Source organism: Notamacropus eugenii, chromosome 5 (assembly GCF_028372415.1).
Source record: "Notamacropus eugenii isolate mMacEug1 chromosome 5, mMacEug1.pri_v2, whole genome shotgun sequence".
NCBI classification, from domain to species: Eukaryota; Metazoa; Chordata; class Mammalia; order Diprotodontia; family Macropodidae; genus Notamacropus; species Notamacropus eugenii.
Window position 1 is genome coordinate 218884905 of NC_092876.1, and position 22000 is coordinate 218906904.

The following is a 22000-nucleotide window of genomic DNA, read 5'->3' on the forward strand; positions in this document are numbered from 1 at the left end:
AACAGCTGCATATGTATAAATTGAGGGGGTTAGACCAGGCAAGTTTCTAGGGTTCCTTTTTCAGATATATCTGATTTTGGAGGGGGGGACCAAGAGGTTGCCACTGACATGAACCTGGAAAGGAAGGTATGGATTCTGAAAGATTGAGGTGGAGTACATGTGTTCTGGGCATAGAGAATGGTTTGTATGGCTGCCCTGAACAGATGGAATGTTGAGGTCAAGAAACAGCTGGTAGTCTAAAATTGCACAGGAAACCAGTTATTGATGAAATAGTTATTTAAATATGTGTGTGTGTGTGTATGTGTACACAAATATACATTTTAAAATTACGGACCCCAGGTTAAGGACAAAGACAGTTTGTCTTAGGGCAAAGGTTCTGGTTGTGTGGGTCAAGTGAGTGTTGTGAAGCTGCAGGATCAGGTGTTTCTTCCGTGTGATTTCCCCTGGATACCATCAACAAGCCCTAGTTCAAAAAGCTGAAGAGGTAAAACTGCCATGGTACGAGGTCATATCAGTAGCCAGACCGAATTTTCTCTTATTCCTTCCCACTTGTGTAGGCTTTATATACATGCCTTCACAAGGTAAATGAAGGGGAATTGGCAATTTCTAGGAAGGGTAGGGGAGTTTCTGTGACCTTACCAGAATGAAATATTAAATGATGTTTTTTTATATAATAGTTCTCCCACTAACTCACGTAACCTCCATTTTTGTCTTACACTAAGTCAGTAAAGGAACTTCCAGAACTACTTGTCATAGCATTAAGTGCTTGCTCCGTAAATACTTGTTGAGTATATGGAGTGAAAAACAATGGTATGAGTAAGTAGCATTTGATTGGGTCAATTTAATGGGCTAAATGAAAGCTTAAATTGTAGATGTTAGCTTAAATATAAGACAGTTAAAATTGATAATAAGAGTAAATGGGATTTATGCATTTCATAATGGAGAATATCTGAAGTTTGATATGTATAATCCAGATACCTTACAGCAGGGATTAAGTTTCCTAAAAGGCAACAAAGCTGTCCCCAGGACCTGGTTGACCCCAGTCTCCCTTATTGTAGCATTGAGAGTAAAAAGCCCCACCTATGAGGAGTTAGAGCCCCTTTCACCTAGAGGATGTCTGAAGGTGATGCAAGTCACCATACCTCCCTGCTGATGTTTGCATATGAAGACAAGAGTGTGTCCAGGGTAGCTAAGTCGGGCAAAGTAAATCTTTTCTTAACTACTCAGTGATTTACAGGTACCTCTTTCCATCCCCAAATCAAACCTGAACTAATAGGTTACCAGCATTCACCTGCCCCAGCAGGTATTCCAATAACTTTACCCTTCAAAGTAAACATGCTGGAAAGTTAACACAATCTTAACTGCTGCCATATCTTAAAATTAGGGGGGAATATTCCTTCAGAGGATACAATCTCTCGTCCTGAGGGGCACGTTTTTGTTCTTTGATTTTTGGAAACCATTAAATGTTTTGAAGGACTGTGATGTATTGGAAATACCTCTCGATTTAAAGAATAGCTCCCGGATGCCAATAAGTGATGAGATTTTCTTGTATGATTTGTAAACTGATCTAGTGGAAAGAACATAGGATTTGAAGTTGGAGGTCTTGGGTTCAAATCTCAGCTCAGAATTTACTACCTGTAGTGTGTAGCCCATGAGTGTATAGTATAAGTCTTAATAAATAGGTCCTACGTGGCTACTTAGAGTGAAAACATGTATTTGGACATCAGTTCCAGAATGTTTTTAAATTTCATTACTTTTACAACCATTGTAACATTTAATGTCTTATGCAAACTACAATTGCATTAGCTATACATAGAGCTTAAGTATCTCCCTTTTCAAGTGAGTAACCATGTGGCTTTGAGACTGGCCGAATCACATCAGCCCTCAGTCTTATTTTCGTCATCTGAAAAATGAGGGTATTGTACCAGGTGATTTCTAAGGCTTCTCCCAATTCTAATCTATAGTTTTACTTTGAAGCTATATTTTTTTATTCTTTAGGGATTTGTTTCCAATATGATTAACATTATGCAGGAATATTTTTTTATTCCTGCATAAGTAGAAAAATCTTGTAATTAAAAACTTTTCATGTCTTAGAAGCTTACATTTGAATTGCTGTTCAAAATACTTTTGATATTTATATCTGAAACTATCAATACTTACTAAAATTAAGCAACATACTCATTTTCTTCTGCATCTACTAAAATACAGTCATCATTATAAGGAAGTTGAGGTGCTGTGGTGTAAGCTGTATGTGTAAGGCCAGAAGTTAGATTTCTTTTGTAGAGGAACCAAAGTACTGCTCCTGTAATTGTCAGGATTGTAGTGCTGGCAATCACCAATGCTGTTATTAAAATATGGTTATCTATAAAGGAAAAAACAGAAAAATTATATGTTAGGGACCAAAAGTTTCAACAGTAGTAAATGTTGGTTTGAAGGGTGCCAGCTAAGTTGTATTTCTAGTAATCTTCCTAAAGCATATGTCTAACCATGCCATTTTGCTCAATAAACCCCAGTGGTTCCCTGTTGCCTCAAGAATCAAATACAAATGTCTTGATATTTAATGCCCTTTACAACCTAACCCCAGCCCACCTTTTCAGTGTCATTGTACATAATGTGCTCTTTTCATATTCTTAATATGAGACAATCCATCTTACTGTCTGCACAGGTTGTCCATGTACTGCGTCCTCCATCTCTTAGAATCCCTCTTTTTCTTTCAAAGCTCAGCTCACTTACATGAGGACTTCATTTCTCCCAGGTGCCTCCTCCCCAAAATTACCCATGTATTTTGTTGTCTGCCCTGATAAAATGCTAACTAATTGAAGGCATGAATTATTTATTTTTTTCCTTTGTATTCCTCACATCTGAAAGTGCCTAGCACATAAGAAGCACTTAATGACTGAGTTCTAACCATCTGAATTGTCAAGTACTCATGGATCTATGATTTCATGAGTTTGTTCATTGCAGTGATGGCAGATTAAAATCCCCCTATGCCTACTCCTACTTTCATGACAAGGAGTTCACCAGAAGCGCCAGAGGCTGTCCTCCATTTCATCTAACGTAAAGACACCAACAGAACACTGGCTGTCCACCTATCACATATTTCCTGATAACCTCTTCTGTTCCTATTCTTTGAAGCCCCTCTTTAGTTGTATTTTGCATGCTCTTATACCCACTAAGTTCCTTTTCCATTGTTTCCAGGGATAATTGTTTTCATGGAATATCACTAACCTGCCATAAGTTAGTAACATTATTAGAATTTGTTGATATCATGATCAACTTTCATTAGCCTCTTAAATGGCCAGCTTTTATAATTTCTTATTTATCCATATGAGGAAAAAACCCCATAGGTTGATATTTCAGCCCACCTTTCAAGTCTGCTTAGGCATTTTCCTGTGCTCTTTTCTACTTTAAAATCTGTGCCAAATCTGTGAACAACCCAGTTGCTTAATAAGTTTGCTTTTCTGGCATATTATTGAACATAATGTCATACTTGTGTGACTGGATAAATTATTTCATTTTAGGGACTATAGAGAACATAGATTTATATAAGTGAATGCCAGGTTAATCCTCTTAGATCATCTTACTGATTTTGCAGATTAGGAATTTTAGGTTTGAATCCAGCTCATCTCTCAGATTCCTGGGCCTGGAGTCAGAAAGACGAGTTCAAGTCCAACCTCTGACACTAGCTTGTGACCCTGGGCAAGTTGCCTAACCTGTTCCTTCATCTGTAAAATGGAAATAGGAAAACACCTAGCTCCCAAGGCTATTAGCATAAAATGAGAAAATTGTAAAGTGCTCAGCATACTTTGGCACATAGTAAATGCTATATAAATTATCTTAATATATAATTATAATTATTAAATTACTCTTATCTGGGAGAAAAACCATTTTTCAAGGATGATATAGGAAAATTCTTTTGTTTCTCTGGATGCTTCACAGGTGACTGCAGCTTTGTATTTAAAAAGTTTTGTCAAAATTTGCAAGCATGCAGTTCTTTCCTTTGCAGACTTTTAAGTACCTCCATCTTTGTGTGAGATAATTCAAGTAGCTAAATCCAAGAGGACTGGTTAGCAAGTTAGGGAAAAAAATTACTAAAGACTAAGTTATAAATGGCAGCAAAAGACCCAAAGGCACATGAAGATGTCTCTGTACCTTCCCCATAGAACTTTCTTATATATGTGCACTTATTTTTGCATAATGACAAGAGCTGGCATATTCTATGTTTTTTAAATGGCTTTCATGGCTACTTATAAATTCATTCCAGTAATGTCCAAGTTTCAATGATAAAAAGCCACTGAGAGAGAAACATTGCCCCGAGGACCGTTCATAATGCAAAGAGCTTTGGATTTAGAGTCAGAAGACGTGGATTTGCATCTGGGCAATGTCACTTGCATGGCCTTAGGCAAATTGCTTCTCTTTTTGAGCTCTCAGTTTCTATATATGTAAAAATGAAGTGATTGGAGCTAGATAATCTATAAGGTCTCTTCCAGCTCTGAAGTTATGTGATCCTAAGTGAGGAACATAAGCCACAAGGAAATATTTTTGTGCCTTTCATAGGGGCCACTGGTTAAATTCCAAAATGTTTTAATGAAAGGTTTAGGCACGTTGGGAAAGTGTTTTTAATCATTTTAATATATAGTCTAAGGCAATTACCACTAACATTAAGAAAACAGGCTTTTTTTTTTTCAGCAGTGCAGTTTCTAAAGGGATTCTTTACAAATTTTCAGAGAAAATTCTTTCAAATTCTAAATTGATCCCGATGTTTTTGAGATGTTCCACTAGGTATAAGTAGAGCTTTTCTTAGCCAGAAATCGGTTGCATTAAATGAGTTCCATTAAATTCAGTGGCTAGAATTGTAAAGCAGTTAGTTTTAGAGTGCCCTCCAAACTTATTTACTAACTAGAGGAAGGCTGTAAGCTCATTGGACAGCCTCCCTATGGAGGACCAGAGCAAGAGCTGCATAGGATGAGAGGCGGAGTATATCTTATCATCTGCCCCATGGAATGGGGATCACAGAGCAATTGAAATGCAAAAACAGAAATATGTATGTTTATCTCATAGGAAAAAAATCAAAAATTCCTCCCTTGAGGGTTTGATTATACTCAGCAGTTTACTGGGCCTTGTGTGTTTGCTCTTTGACCTCTCAGTCTAGTCTTGATGGAACCCAGATTTCAAAAGTGAAATAAAGGAAGGGTAAAGGTAATTTAGTACTTGAATTGGAAGAAACCAAGAACAATCAAGGGAGGAAAGGGCGCGACGGCAATGAATGAGAAGTTATAGATGATGTTCTTGAAAGAAATGTTTTGAGAAGATAAAAGTATAAAGGAGTGGCAAGGACAGGGCAAATGCTAAAATAAGGAAAGGATAAAAACAATTAAAATTATTAGGATTATTCAATATTCATATTACATTTTGTATGTAGGACAAACTACATAGGTGTTTAAATTACGAGGCCCAATTAAGGCTTGACTAAAAAATATTTACTGTAGCCCTTTAATACTTTTATTAATATCTTTTGTTTGTATTGCCTTTATTTCCAAATGTATCTCTCTTCCCCTCCCTAACCAGAGAGCCAACTTATAACTTATAACAAAAACTTTAGAAGGAGGAGAGGGGTTGAGAGGAAACAATTCAGTGAAAGTAACCAGCATATTCAGGAAGTCTGAGTATCTACAATGTTTCACATCCATGATCTTCCATCTTGGCAAAGAAGGGAGGAAGAGCATTACAGAACTTGTGACAGTAGCAAAACACTAGAAACAAAGTAGATAGCCATAGGCTGAGGAATGATTCAGTGAATGTAATGTAACAATAACAATATTGGGCTTACAAAGAATTCACAGAAGCATGGGGAGAGTTAAATACACTGATGCAGAGTAAAGTAAGAACCAGGAAAACAATATTCACAATGACTCAAAATGTAAATAAAAGGAACAACAAAAAAGAAAGTGATTGCTATGTAAGAATGACCCAGAAGCTTGCCTCTGGAGAATAAATGAGAAAATACACTTCCCTTACTTCTCCACAAAGGTGGAACACTGTAGATGTAGATGTTGGACTTGATTAATATGTTAGTTTTTGTTTAACTGCTTTTTCTTTTCTTTTGTGAGAAATGACTTCCTATGTTGGTGGGGGGAGGGGGGGGCGCATATTTATAAGTTTTATTTATGTAAAGCAATAGGTACAAATAAAATTGAAAATTTAAAAGTCAAATTTTAGTGAAGCATAATATAAAAATGAAATGGGGGAAATGGTTTGTATACTGAACCCAGTTATAGTTCTACAGATGATATGATACTTTCAGTAATAGATTCAAATAATGTATTTTAATAATGACAATAGATCATTTTCCATACAATAGTACAGTGAGGTAGGGAGGAGCATGCCAGAGAAGCTAGAATAGAAGTTAAAAAATAAAGTGAAGACTTGTAATAATGGGTTCATCTCCCTACTTCAAGTATCTGCTTACTCCAGCCCATCCTCCACTGAGCTATCAAAGTGATCTTTCTAAAATGCAGATATGACCATGTCACCTCCTATTCAGTAAATTCCAGTGAGTCCCTAATGCCTCCAGGATCAAGTATGAAATCTTATTTGGCTTTTAAAAGCCTCCATAACCTGCCACCTTTCTGCCAATCTTCTTACACCTTACTGCAATTAAGTCCATTGATCCTGGCCTCTTCACTGGCTATCCTCCATGTGTGGAACTCTTCTTTCTCATCTCTGGCTTCTAAGTCTCAGCTAAAACTTCATCTTCTACAGGAAACTTTCCCAATCCTCCTTAATCTTAGTGCTGTCCCACTATAATTATCTCTAATTTACCCTGTATTTTTCTTGCTTGTACATAATTGTTCACACATTGCTTCCTCCATTACATTGTGAACTCCTGGATGGCAGGGACTGTTTTTGCCTTTCTTTGTATCCCCAGGACTTAGGTGCCTGGCACAAAATGTCTATTAGTAAATGCTTCTTGTTTGGGAGGTAAAGAGAGGAAAGGTAGTACTCTGAAGGTGTGAAGATGCAAGATGAGCTAATGAGCATTTTTAAGTATTTTGGAAGAGACAATGCAAACTGAAATCAGGAAATGGAGTTGAAAATGATGTGGACAAAACAAATGAAAATATTAGTGGAAAAATCAAGAAATTATAGGTGCCAGTTTTCATTGGCATTAGTCATGAATGACTTCCACCAAAAGAATGTGTAGTCCCACTGATAGGAGGTCATTTTATGGAACAACAGGTGAAAGTCAGTAAGAAGACAATTAATGTATTTACCACTGGTGGTAGAAGGACTGAACATGACTGTTGATCTGGTTTGCAGTTTAATGCCTGTATGTTACTACTGAGAAATCAAAACAGAGTAAAATTTGGGAGGTGACCTTCAAACTCCAGAAATACATGTTCAAAGACTTATGGGAGAAAGATTTTCTTAAAAACAAAACCCAAAAAGACTCTGGTAAAGGATGATGATGGAGCAGAGACTAAAAAAAGAAAATCTAAAATAGTAAATCACACAAATTATATACAAAGAAATATCACAGGGGGTTCTATGCATAAAATAGAAATTTAGAGGATTAGGAAATGAAGATATGAAATATTTTTTAAAAGGCTGCAGGAAGCAGAAGAATTGGGATGAATTAGAGACACGTTAGGGAATATTTTATATAACAAATGTTTGGTTTAATCCAATATAAAACTCCCAAGACAGGAGAGATAGGACCTGCCCAAGAGAGGAGGTACAGAATGAGAGCAACACCTGGGTCCTGAATCTACCATACCAAAAGACTTTTAGAGCCAGTTGGGCAAGATGTAAAGTGCAGGTCTTACCATGTCACCCTCTTACTCAAGAAACTTGAGTGACTCCTTATCCATTCCATAATCAAATATAAAAACCTGTTTTGCTGGCCCCTTTCTGTCTTTCCAGTTTTTTTCATACCTTACTCCAGTGACAGTAGCCTCCTTGCTGTTTCTTGAATAAGATGTGGGGGGAAAAGATTACATAAGTTATAGCTACAAAGAAAATGTATGGGTTCTTATTAAAAGAGAATAACAGGATAATGATCTTAGTGATCATAATGATAATGGTGATGATTTTTTACATGTCTGTGGAGCTTTATAGTCATCATACTTTGGGTTTTTCTTTCTAATTTTTATCTCATTTGAGCCTCACAACAACCTTGCGAGAGGGTCAGGATGGGATCAAGAAAGGCTATGTGACTTGTCCCTATTCACATGGCTAGAGAGTTACAGGGCCAGATCCAGAGATCACATCTTTGGCAGTGGGTTTTTTTCCCTATTACACTACACTGACTATTTGAATAGGAGCCATGTTGAAGTTTATGTTCAAATGGGTAAAAGAATTAGGAAAACTCCTGGTGAAAAGAGTAAAGTATGCTGTGGAGAAGAGGAAAAAAAAACAGAAGTGAACAAAGATGAAAATGGAATTGTAGTGTGTTTATCAGAATTATGCAGAGCCAAGATAGCAGATTAGAGGCAACCCTGATGAACTCTCTCAACATTCCCCTCCAAACAACTTTAAAATAATTCCTGAAATAAAATTTTGGAGTGGCCAAACCAATAAAAGATCAGGGTGAGACATTTTTCCGGCCTAAGAAAACTTAAGAGATCAGTGGAAGTCTATGATACCAGGGTGGAGGCCTGCCTAGAGTTCACACATTTAGTGGCAGCATCAGTAGCAGCAGCAACAGTTTCAGAAGCTCTTAGTCCAGAGATAGTAAGGGGATTTGATGATTGTTAAGAAAAAGATCACAAGGTCCCTTGCTGGCACTGGGTACAGGTGGTGCTGATTGGCAACTCTTGCCCACACTCAGTTCTGGGACAGTTTTAGGGAGGAGAGGAACCTGGGGATCAGGGAGCAGGGCCCTGCCTTGGTAAAGACCAGAGCATAGACCAAGAGAGCAGTGTATACCTCTCCCAGGATCACACCTTGGAAACACCCCAAACTTGCAGGTGCCTAGAACTAGCTCTGAAAATAGCAGCATGAAAAACCCTGAAGCTTAGGATGGTGCCTTCTACCCCTAGGTGAGCAGAGCCCAACTTAAAGTTCAAGGTCAACAAATAGGCTAGAAAATGAGCAAACAACAACAAAAATGACCATAAAAATCTATGGTGGCAAGGAAGACCAAGATAGAAACTCAGAAGATTTTGTTTTTTAGATGTGAAAATAGCTCCACACAAAGCCTAAAAGAAAAATGCTAATTTTATCACAGCCCAATGAGAATTCCTGGAAGAGTATTTAAAAAAGGAACAAGAGTAGTGGAGGAAAATTTGAGAAAGTAAATGAAAGTGACATAAGAAAATTATGAAAAGAGGATTGGTAAACTTGGTAAAAGAGCACAAAAAAAAAATACTGAAGAAAATAAGACCTAAAACCAGAATTGACCAAATGGTAAAAGAGGTACAAAAGTTCACTGAAGAAAATAACTCTTTAAAAATTAGCACTGGGCAACTGGAAACTAACGACTCCTTAAGACATCAAGAAACAATAAAACAAAGTCAAAAAAATGAAAAAAAATAGAAGAAAATGTGAAAATTTTCATCAGAAAAACACTGACCTATACAATAGATCTAGAAGAAATAATTTAAGAATTACTGGAGAACTTGAAATCCTTGATCAAAGAGAGCTTAGACATCAGTTTTATTATTAGGGCAGTTAGGCATATACGTAGAAGGTATGAGTTGAATATGATGGGATAATTACCCAAAAAAAAAATAATTGAAAGATGAGAAAGGCATGCATGGGGAGAAAAAGAAAGGAAGAGATGGGTAAATGATCTGACATTAAAGAGGCATGAAAGAGCTTTTACAGTAGAGGGGATGATGAGAGAGGTGGAGGGAGCACATAAGTCTTATTCTCATTGGGATTAGCTCAAAGAGGGAATAACATACATGCTCAATTGGGTATAGAAATCAGACTTACTGTACAGGAAAGTAGGAGGGGATAAGGATACGAGAAGTGGTTTGGGGGAGTGGGATTGATAGTAGGGAGGGAAAAGTCAGAAGCAAAGCACTTTTGAGAATAGACATAATAACTAACATTTATATAGCTCTTGAAAGTTTACAAATAACTTAAAAATGCCATTTTGTTTTATTTCCACAATCTTGAAGGTAAGTACTATTATTATTTCTATTTTACAGATGAGGAAACAGGCAGACAGGAGCTAAGTGACTTGCCCAAGGTCATACAACTAATAAATAACTGAAGTCAGATTGGAGTTCAGGTCTTCCTGACTCCAATTCAGTGCAGTATTCCATGTACTACCTATATTGTTGGTCAGGTGGTAGCAAAATAATTATATATTTATACATCCATAAGAGAGATATGGATAAGGTGCTGGACATGGAGTTAGGAGCCTGTAGTTCAAATCCTACCTCGGATACTCAGTAACAGGCAAAGTCACACCTCTTATAGTTCCCAGTTCCTCATTTGTCAAATGGTCATTGTGTTGTTGAAGGAAGGAGAATTTAAAGCACTATATTAATATGAGAAGTTTTGGGGTTTTTTTATGTTTTTATTTTTCAAAGTTTTTTTTTTAATAAAATGAGATAATGGATCTGAATATACTTTGAAAGGGACAAAATACTATTTAAATTAATATAAGGTAGTATCATTAACTCATTCCATGACAGAAAAGAAATCACTGCTTCTTATGAAAATAGTCCAAGTTAAACTTGTTTAAAAAAAGTAAAAAATTACTTTTTGCACTGATTATTCTTAAGGGGAGAATGGAAGATTATGAAAACCACAGACTGACAGATTTGAGATTAATCTGTGTGAATGTGTATATCTCCATATATGTGTGCACATATCTCTATGAGCATGTGTGTATGTGTATGGCTTGGAGTAAAACTACAATTCCAGTATGAGCTAAGAGTATGACATAGCTGCTAAAAACAAACAAAAAACCCTAATGTTATTTTCACCTTCAAAAGGCATGATTTCATAATGGTTTGTACACCTCCTGCTAATGTAGATCATGTCTCCAAATTTTAATAAACAAATACTTTCTTGAGTAGTTATGCCTAAACCTTTGCCACCTTGTCAACTCCATGCCTTTCTCACTTGGTGGTCAACTTTTTTTGATTAGTCTTTCCAAATATAGACTGGTGCTCAGGCAAAGTCCATTAACTGGTCACATGCTGTCATCAGCTTAGAATACCCAGAGTCATCTCTACACCACAGCAATACATGAAAGTAGGACTTTGGGGGAGGATTATTTAGATCAAGTGAGGGAACAGGAGCATCACATTTTGCAGTGGTCATCACACAATCAATTCAAGGTGGCACATATGGAAAGAAGCACTGAAAAACTGCTGTATCCATAGGAGGGCAATCTTGATTGTTAGGAATTTGAAATTTGATTTCAATCTATCTTTCCTTATTTTATCTCACACAATTTCTTCTGCTTCATTCTCCCCATCTACCGCCGCCCAAAAAGCCCCTGCCAAATACTTTTATCTCTCTGCCTTTGTTCACATTCTTTGTTGCACCTAGCGTTTATACTCCAGTTGTTAAGATCCTATTCTTTCTCCAAATCCCCCTTCAAATGCCACCTATCCCATTAAGCCTTTCTTTATCCTCACCCCACTCCAGCCAGAAATAATCTTTTCCATTTATTATATTTTATAGCAACCTGTTCATGACTCCAGTGTATAATTTCACATTCTACTTTATATCCATATTATTTCTGTCGACATCTAGATGATAAGCTTTGTTGAGGGAAGAGTCAGTTTTATCCTTATGGTTGTTTCAATGCAATTATATATTGAATTTTGTTGAATAAATTTGAGGATTTGTTGGAAGAATTGGGGTTACTTCATTTAGAGAAGAGAATTAGAGGGAACATTCACAGGCTTTAAAATATCTGAAAAGGTCTCATGTGAAACATGGAATGGTCTCTAACTGTACAGTCAAAAGGCAGAAAAAGGTCCAATGAGAAGAAATTGCAAGAAGACATATTTTGGCTGTATATAGAAAAGAATCTAATAATTGTAGACGTCCAGAAATGGAATGTCCTGCTTCTATTTTTGGACACTCTTAGTGAGCAATCTGAAACTGGAATTGTTCAAATGGAGGTTCAATGAACTCAGGAAATTGTTGTCATGGTCTCTTCTAATTTGTGAGTTTACAGAAAACTGGAAACAATGCCTAAACCAGTGACTGTTTATAAATGTATATGTGCCATAAAATCAGTGAAAACTTCTATCATAATGAGAACTGTGTGGTGCATTTTAGCATATACCAATGAATGTTTGAAAAGGCCATGTTGATTAATTATCCATTTAATTAACTTTTCCTGCAGGAGTTATATGAAAGAATTAAATGCACACAGAATTAAATCCTGAGGAGGACAGATGCTCCTTGAAGTGAAATTAACATTTGCAGGTGTGAATATTATTACATGGGACAAAGTAATTTTCCATTGGAATGTCTCTGAAATTATTATGTCAGTCAATGGGAATATATGATTCAATATAAAAACTTCAGGTATAACTTTTCAATACAATTCAGTAACAAACATTTGTTAAACACTTATTGTGCTTATGTTTGGAAAAGTTAGAGATCTGTTGTTGTTTAGTCATTTTTCACTTGACTCTTCATAGCTCTTCTAACCCCTTTGGGGGTTTTCTTGGCAAAGATACCAGAGTGGTTTGCCATTTCCTTCTCTAACTCATTTTAAAGATGAAAAGATTGAGGCAAACAGGGTCATATAGTTAGTACATGTCTAAGGCCAAATTTGAACTCAGGTCTTCTGACTCTAAGCCCAGCATTATATCCACTGCATCACCTAACTGCCCTTATAAGATACTGTTTGTCCCAGTTTCCTCATCTGTAAAATGAGCTGGAGAAGGAAATGGCAAACCACACCAGTATCTTTACCAAGAAAACCCCAAATGGGGTCACACAAAGTCGGACAAGACTGAAAAATGACTGAGCAACCTACCACCTTCCTCTTTGTAATATTTCTAATTATGAGGAAGGTATTCCTGACCCCAAGCCTAAATCTGCTTCCTTGTAACTTCACACTCCTTTGGGGCTAAAATAGAATAAACTGAATAATACTTCTTTCAAATGACAGTCCTGGCAATACTTGAAGATAACTACCATGTCCTCCCTGTCTTCTCTTCTCTAGACTAAACATCCTCAATCCTTCATTCAGTTCTCATATGGCATGGAGTCAAGATCCTTCATTATCCTGTTTGTCCTGAGTATTATCAGTGTCCTACTTAAATTGTGGAGATTAAAATAGAACACACCATTCTGGTTGTTGTCTGACTTGGACAGTGTACAGAGTGACCTAGTGTCATGGAAGCAATGAACATGAGCTTGGAGAGACTTTGGGAGATACTGGAGGATAGACCGACCTGATATGCTACATGGTCCATGGGGTCATGAAGAGTTATGACTCATAAGACATGACTGAACAAATGAACAACAGAAATCAGATTAATGACCCTCAAGATGGCATTTTCTCCTTTTATTTTTTGACTGGCATATCACACTGTTCAGTCAGATTGAGTTTATAATCCCTAGTCTGTTTCAGACTACATGCCTTCTGTGTGTCCCCTACCCTATACTTGTAAATAACACTCAGTATTATTACATACAAAGGATACGAGAGAGTCATAAAACAAAGTACTATGCAAGGGCTAATGGGAAAGAGGTTTTATGAAAGGGGAATTGGAAGTGTCCTAAGGGAGCTGGCATTGGAATTGGACTTTGGAGAAAAACATCTAAAATGAAAGGCAAATCAGCAAGTGGCTTTTTGTTCCACTCATATAAAAGTTGAAACAGTTCATGCAATAGACCATTTGTTTAAATAATTCTTGATTCTAGGACCCCAAAGAAAATAACAATTAAAAGATAAAGGTAGTCTGTATCTCCAAGAAGGGTGGCATGCTATGCTTTCAATAGAGTACATGTGGAACATTAATTAGATTTAAAACAAAGAATAATACTCACCTGGTAAGTATTTCTTTTCATAAGAAACTGAAAAAAAAAAGGAAATCAGAACAAAATATTTCAGACATTTTTAGCCTGTTAACTTTAAACAATGAGTTTTAAAAGAAAAACTTGCTAGCTTATATTCTGCATACTGCATTAATGTTTTGTTTGATTGTAATCATGCCCTGAAGCAGTACATGTGTAGGATACAATCTAAAAAAAAGAAAACAAAACCCAAATAATGGTAATGGTATGTCTCTATTATAAAATTTCAACTGCCAATGTCCAGAAAATAAGAAATTAATTTTTCTTCATGAGAACTTTATGAGAATTTAAGAATAGGGATGTGATTATTACATCAGACTTAAATGCCAATTTAATCACAAAAATTTCATAATAAAATAAATTTTATTTCATTCAAATTAAATATATGCCAAGTATTCTTCCTTTCCCTTCTCCCATTTTTTTATGGGAAATATTTTGAAATCTATCAAACAATAATGCATCCGTCAGGGACACAACCACACATAGAGGATAGGAGTGTTGAGGTCCTTGGCCCATTTGCAGACAACCCTACCCAAGTTATTTCTAAAGCAATAATGAACACAGTTAAGTAGCAGTCTAACTGTTGCTTCTGTGCAGTGGAACATTATCCTCAGACTGGGATCTTCTTATGTTGAATCAGATATTGTTTGTCTTTTTGTTATCAAAGAGGACCTATGACATCACCAGGTGATATATTGGACAAAGGGAAGAGGGAGGAGGACCTAACAAATTTCTACCTGTGCTTCTTTCTTTGTCTTCTTGATGTTGTTTTGTTTGGCTAAGATGTCAATCAGCAAAAGCAGTGACATAATAAGCAATTAAAATTGTGGTTTGGTTGCCTTGGTGCTGCTGGTCAACAGAGGCATTGGTGGAAAAGGGAGGGTATGTTTTCCATTTCCCTATGTTTAAATATGCCTCATAACTGTCTCTGAGGTCCCACTGGTACAAAATATTTGCCTATTGCCCTAGTCACAATTCTAAAAAGTTGGGAAAATAGAATGGTTCAGCAAATGAAAAACATTTACATCATTATGACTTACTGCTTTTCTATACCTAGGGAGCTTTTACCAGCACAGGTGGAAAATAACCAAGGCTTTTTCTAGAGTTCTGGTTGTAGAATTAAACTGAAAAATTGATTATTGCCAGTGTAACAAAAAATGGGGCAGCTAGATGGTGCAGTGGATAGAGTGCTGGACCTGGAATCAGGAAGACTCCTCTTTCTGAGTTGAAATCTGGCCTCAGAAACTTTCTGGCTATATGACCCTGGGCAAGTCACTTAATCCTATTTGTCTCAGTTTTCTCATCTGTAAATGACCTGGAGAAAGAAATGGCAAACCATTCCAGTATCTTTGCCAAGAAAACTCCAAATGAGGTCACAAAGAGTCAGACATGACTGAACAATAACAATGAAAACATAGGAAAAAATGTCAATTAAAATGAATTTTTAATCTCAATTAAAATCTCAATTTTAATTTTAAATCTCAATTAAAAATGAAAGATTTCAACTACAGAGAAAAAAACATTTAAATTACAATAATTAGAACATGTGGAGTGTTCACATTATGTTCAATGGCTTTTTAACAAAACATTATCATGCTCTAACATAATTTTGTTCACAAAAATTAATTTTCTGCAAAACCACTGCTTTTGCAGAAATAAACAGATGACCTATAACCTTAAAAAGGATGAAAATATTATTAATTTTTGTATGTTTAAATAAAAGGGCTTTTTCTTTCATAGAAAATAATTCACTTTTAAGTAATTTGGATTTCTGGAATTTAACTATTTACTTTGTAAAACTATTTTTTGAGTTGAACCATCACATACACAGCTCTAAGATAATTTTTCTATGGAAGAAAATATGGAGAAAATTCTTCTTGCAATATTTGAAAGTACCAGTAGAATAAAAATGCTTCTGGCTCACATGATTTGACTTTAGCTCCTGAATTGATGCAAGTTACAGAATTAATTTGCACACTATTTAAGAGGAGACTATTTTGGGGAGAGGCTTGTTCTGAAAGAGGTAGCTAGGCACATTGAAAAGGATCTGGTTTGGGAGTCAGAAGAGCTGAGCCTGAATTCCAGCTCTGCCACTTAGTGCTTGTGTGACCTTGGGGTTTCACCTCTTTATGCCCCAGTTTTCTTATCAGTAGGAAAACAAAAAGCAAAAATAAAAAAAAAAGAAGTATATGGACTAGATGACCTCTAAGGTCCCCACTAGCTCTAAATCTTTAATACTGTTTGCAACATTTTTTTTTTAAAAACGAAAGTAAATGAGCATAAATCTTTCTTTCCCCCTTTGTTCTCCTTGGAATAAGAAAAAGCCTTCAGCTTTACTTACCAGCTGCTTTACATAGGGCACCCTCCACAGAAGAAACTTCACAATTTCCTTTTCTCCATATACCAGATTTGGTTTGCAAAAAACCACATGTGTCTATTAGGTCTTGACTTTCTTCTGAGTTTTTCCACTTGTTAAATGTCATGTTGGACTTGTCATACCATTTGAAGCTTTCATCTGTGGTTTAGGAGAAATTTTCTCACATTATTATTGTCAAATAGTATTTTTATGAACCAAAAGCTAATAAAAAGTTTCTAGTACAACAGGTGGGAAATGACCAAGATCTGGCCTAATAGTTTCCTGATAAGGCTCAAAAATGGAAACATAAACACTGAGAAAGTGAAGGAAAAAGTGAAAAGAAATAAAAACTAGGTATAAGCAGCAAAGAATCGTTAGGAATTGATAAGAAATTAATTTCCTTCCTAGGAGTCTAGCTGAATGAAACTCAAACCTCACTCATGAAAGAAAAGAAGGCAGGAAGGAAGGAAGGAAGAAAGGAAGGAAAGAAGGAAGGAAGGAAAGAAGGAAGAAAGGAAGATGAAAAGATGAGCAGTTATGTTAGATACTTTTAAGACAGTAGTAAGAATTTTATTTAGAGAAATTCTTTGGACAAAGTGTGAAATTATATTTAAATAAGTTAGAAAAATGTACATTTTATGACTATGCCCCATGTCCTATAGGATTGTTAAGATAAAATTACAAAAATGTTTCTCTCATCTGTCTTCATTGAGGGCTTGAAATAAATGAATTCAGGAAGATAAAAATATGTGGTTAGAGATATCTTGAAAATAAACTGTGCCACCAGATTAAAAAAAGTTAGAATACTGTCCAGTAGCCTCTAAGGGTCCATCAAATAAGATCAATCTCAATGTACCTACAACTGCAAGAAGACAAACCTTTGCTGAGTTTGGGCTCCTCTCTTCAACATTATATCACTAGAGTCAGCAGAATTTCACAGGATTATAGATTTTGAGATGGAAGGACACTACAAAGCCATTTAGTCCAATTTCTTCATTTTACAAATCAGAAACCTGAGGGCCAGGGAGGTTAAGTAACTAACCCACAGGTCCCACAGGTAGGACATGATCAGGCAGGGAGTAAGAAGCAAGATTTGGATGAAGGATCTCTGACTCCAAAGTCAGTGTCTTTTCCATTTTAACACACTACCTGCCCACTTTCAACTTTCTTCCTCTACAGAGTAGGTGATGCAGTGGATACAGTGCTACCCCTGAAGTAAGGAAGACCAGAGTTCAAATACAGCCTCAGATAATTATCAACTATGTGACTCTGGGCAAGTTACTTGATCTCTGCCTGCCTCAGTTTCCTCAACTGTAAAATGGAGATACTAATAGCTTTTACTCCCCAGGGTTGTTGTAGGGATCAAATGAGATATTTGTGAAATTCTTAGCGCATTGTAGGTGTTTAATAAATGTTTGTTCCCTTCCCTTGTTCCCTACAGATTAAGGAAAATCTTGAATTTAATCACCTTTAGGATGAATGATTTTGAAAGAAAGGGCTCCCCTTTGACCTTTAGCACAAGATTCTTACCTGTTGCCAACAACTACAGTGGTGCCTTCAGCATCACTGTTCATTTTTTCTATAGTCAGACAGGTAGACATATAAAAGTAATCAAATTCTCTAGATATATATCTGCGAGGTCACACCTGCTCCAAAGACCTGTAGGATCTGTAAGATCTGCAGAATCATAAACATGCATTATGATTTGGGATTTTTTTTACTTGGTAAAAGTAATTTAACCTCAATAAGCCAATGTCCTCTCAGCTTATTAATGGTATTTATAATGCTCTTTCTGTAAGTACAGTAGACTGAAACCAAAATTTCAATTAAAGAACCAACTTTGAGCTTTTTAACATGTCATTTCTTAAATTCTTAACTACCTTTCAAAAGTATCTTGTAGATCCATAAATGCTTGAATCATGGGGAACACCTTGAGAGAAAACTGCCACTTGAGTCTAGGACAGCTAGAGCTTTCCAGTAGCTACAGAAAATGTCTATTTACACTGAAGCTGAAACTGAAGGAAATTTAAGGAACTGAAAACATTTCTAACACTAAATAAGGCACTATTGCCGAACAGAACTATCACTTACCATCTGTGTCATAAAACATGCCTAATAAAATATCATCCTGGCCCTTCCACCGTTTTTTAAAAGTCTCCAGTATAAATGCATTTTCTTCTTCATTATGTATGCTAATCATATCAGCTCCTGAAGCTGTTGGGGAGGAAAAAAAAATCTATCAGTCCATTTTGATTTGAGAAAGTTCTTTGAAAACGATAAATTACTGAGAGGCTGCATAGTGAAGAGAGGGAATTGGTTTCGAAGTCACAGGACCATATATTGAGAAACTGAAAGGACCTTAGAAGCCATCGCGTCCAGCCCTTAAATTTTTTATTTTTTACAGATAACATCTAGTGAGTATCTGAGATAGGACTTGAACTGAGGTCTTCCTAGCTCCAAGACTTATTCCCTCTTCACTATGCCATGCTATCTTTTTTTTGTTCCTGTCCCATTTCTGAAACATACTGATAATGTGACCTTGGGTAAGCTACTTAACCCCTCCTTGGTGTTTCAGGAAATCTACTAAGACTTTAAATTGCAGACCAGGTACCAGCCTGCATTGATAGAGGAGGTTCTTCCCAGTTCTGGTATGTGTATGTAAGCTTGTATCTCCACATATATTAATGGCAGCACTATTATTATTATTACCAATATGCCAATTCATGATAGCCATATTATTTCATCAGTGTAAAGAATTCCCAGTCTGTGAACTCCCTCTACCAACAAAAATCTCAATCTCTCAAAAACCTGATTTCATAAACAAATCAGGAGTTGCTTAAGAAACACAAAGGTTTGACTTGCCCAGAGTGCCACAGTCATTGTCAAAAGTGGGATTTTAACATAGATCTTCTTGATTCCAAGCCCAAACTTCTTTCTACTTTATTATTTCCCCACTACTTCATTATTATTATTAATAAGGACAAACTGATACATTCATGTTAAAAAATATTTTGTCTGCTTTTTTTTGGTAGTCATTTGTAAGGTGAATTCTTTGGTCTAAATCTATTATTTCCAAACTCCATGAATATCTGGTTTATTTAGAGTTCCTAAAGAAATTATTTCCTTTACATTTCTTATCATCTAAAATGATGGTATCCAGAACTGTTATTAATATAACTACACCTGGGCACATTCATTTGAAGTTGGAAATGGAGTATGGCAGCAGTAGGAGGGCAGAGGGAGAGTTCAGTGTAGATGTAGTCATATCAGGAGAAGAAATGACCAATCATTCAGGGTTTGCCCCCTTTCTCTTTATTTTTCAAGACTGTGGAATAGGAAAGTCCCTATATAGGGATTCCATGCAAACAGGATCCTGAAGGGTGTTGCCCCAGAACAATTACTTTGAGCACAGCTAAAGGGTTGTGAGATCAAGCAAAAGTCCCTTCTGGAACAAAATGGGCCCCTACCCCCTTCGTTCCTGGTGTTAACAGGTGGCCACTCCCTTCCTTGGCTGACACCCAAAGGGCAAAAGGTTAATACTCCGATGATGTTTTACATTCCTCTTCCTTGTAAAAGAACATTCAAGTTTCCTTGTAGATCCTCAAGGAGAATGCTTAACTAGGCTATAGGTTAGGCTTAAGTATCAAAAGATGAGTTTTTCATCATTATATATGACCTTATAAAAGCCAATGGATTTATAATGATTTTTAAATTGTAATCTAATTAGATACTGTATAATGCTAATTTACTATGCCAGACAAATAAGGTCTATTTCCATGTTCTTTAACAAATTACACCATAGGACCCTAGAGAATTTATTTCCCCAGATAAATAAAGAATTTTGAACAGTGCATTACCAATGTCATCCCTGGCTAAAATCTAATGCAGATTTCTAATCTTTTAATAGCTATTCTCAAATCACACACAAAAAAGGCACACTAAATGTTTGTTAATTACCCTTGAAGTATAGCAAAATGGCTAATATATAAATTAAAGACAATGTTTAAAAATGAGAAGAGTTTTATTTTTTTTGAATCCTACATGGAAAAGTAAAATAATAAAAGAGAGTTAATATCAGGTAATTCTAGCACAGGGCAACAAAGATTATCAAAGGAAATTAGACCGAAGCTTGAAAAGGTAATAAATAGATTTAACTAATTATACATTCAATTTTTAACTCATTATCTGTTTCTCTCTCTATACTCTATCCCTTGGTAATTTCATCTACTCCTATGGGTTCAATTATCACCTCTGTGCAGATATTTCCCAAATCTATATCTTCAGCTTTGATCTCTGCCATGAGCTCTAGAAACTACTTAACTGACTAGGTAGACATCTCCATCTCAGTACAGGACTAGCACCTTCAACTCAACAACTACAAAATTTACTTCACCATCTTTTCTTGTAAACTATCCCTAAACGTTTCTGTTTCACCCCTCCCCCCATCAAGGAAACATTCCAAACAGGAATCACTGTTAATTTTTCCCTCTCCCCATCACCCATATCCAAACAGTTGCTAAGTCCTTTGAGGTATACTGGGTGTTCAGGGACACTAGAACCTTTGGGTGAGCATTTGCTGAGCCTTTTCAAGGCTACTCATCCACTTTTGGGGTGTACCTTTTCACCCAACTGTCACCTGTGGCTCCAAGAAGATGTAGCATGAACAGCGATCACACCCTGGCAAACCATCTCCACACACAGGTTAAAACAAGTTGAGGGTAACTAACAGACCTCAGACTTAGTGAGTTAACGGGATGTCTACTCCAAGCATGTAAGACTTCACCTGGCAGAATGGGTGGATAATAACAATTTGCTCCAACAGCCATGAAGGTGGCTGGTACTATGGAGTGCTTAGAGCCGGTCAGTCATTGAAGACACCACTGTATCCCAAATCATTGCCAGTCATTTTGACTTTTGTTTTTGCCAATGTACTTCAATGACTCAGGAAGGGAGAGTGAGGCTGATGACTTTGCCCAACTCTGCCTCACTTAAATCCAATTCATTCCCAAGTCAAGACATCACTTATGATGTCATTGATCTGCTTCAAAACTAAAGGAAAAACAAGTCCTTTGGATTCTATTCCTGCCATGAGAAACCTAGGAATACTCATGTGAACTGATTCCAAAGTGAAGTGAGCAGAACTAGGAGAGCAATTTTTATAATAACATTATGAAAACAATTTTGAAAGTTGTCACTCTGATCAACACAGTGACTAACCATGATTCCAAAGGATTTGTGATGAAGAATGCTAACCTGAGAGAGAAATAGATCTTGGATACAGAGTTTTTTATATTTATATTATATATATTTGGACATGACCAATGAGGGAATTTATTTTGCTTGATAATGCATGTTTTCTATGAGTTATATTTTTCCTAGTTGTGAGGTGAAGAGAGAAAACAAAAAATAACATGTAATTTTAAAAAAGAATGTGGTCATAAACTTTAGTAGTAATTCACATTTCTGTAATTTTGCAAAGTGCTTTCCTCACAACCCAAGAATGCAGATGGTATATGTTATTATCCCTGTTTTGTAGGTGAGGAAATCAAGCCTCTACAAGTAAAGTGACTTGTCCATGTCTGAGATGAAATTTATTTGAAGTGGAACGCAACTCCAGGGTTTCCGTTTCTTAGT

General features: G+C 36.3%; 1 protein-coding gene across 3 annotated transcripts in view; it reads right to left on the reverse strand.

Annotated features, from left to right (window-relative positions):
- LY75 (lymphocyte antigen 75) overlaps positions 1-22000 on the reverse strand; it is a 185195-nt gene that overhangs the window by 2381 nt on the left and 160814 nt on the right. For all 3 annotated transcript variants that reach the window (XM_072612121.1, XM_072612120.1, XM_072612119.1), the window contains 4 exons: positions 18458-18580; positions 16352-16525; positions 13984-14010; positions 2161-2362 (listed from right to left, as the gene is read on the reverse strand). In XM_072612121.1, coding sequence (XP_072468222.1) covers positions 2166-2362; positions 13984-14010; positions 16352-16525; positions 18458-18580 — 521 coding nt within the window. In that variant the 3' untranslated portion in view covers positions 2161-2165. The remainder of the gene's footprint in view (positions 1-2160; positions 2363-13983; positions 14011-16351; positions 16526-18457; positions 18581-22000) is intronic.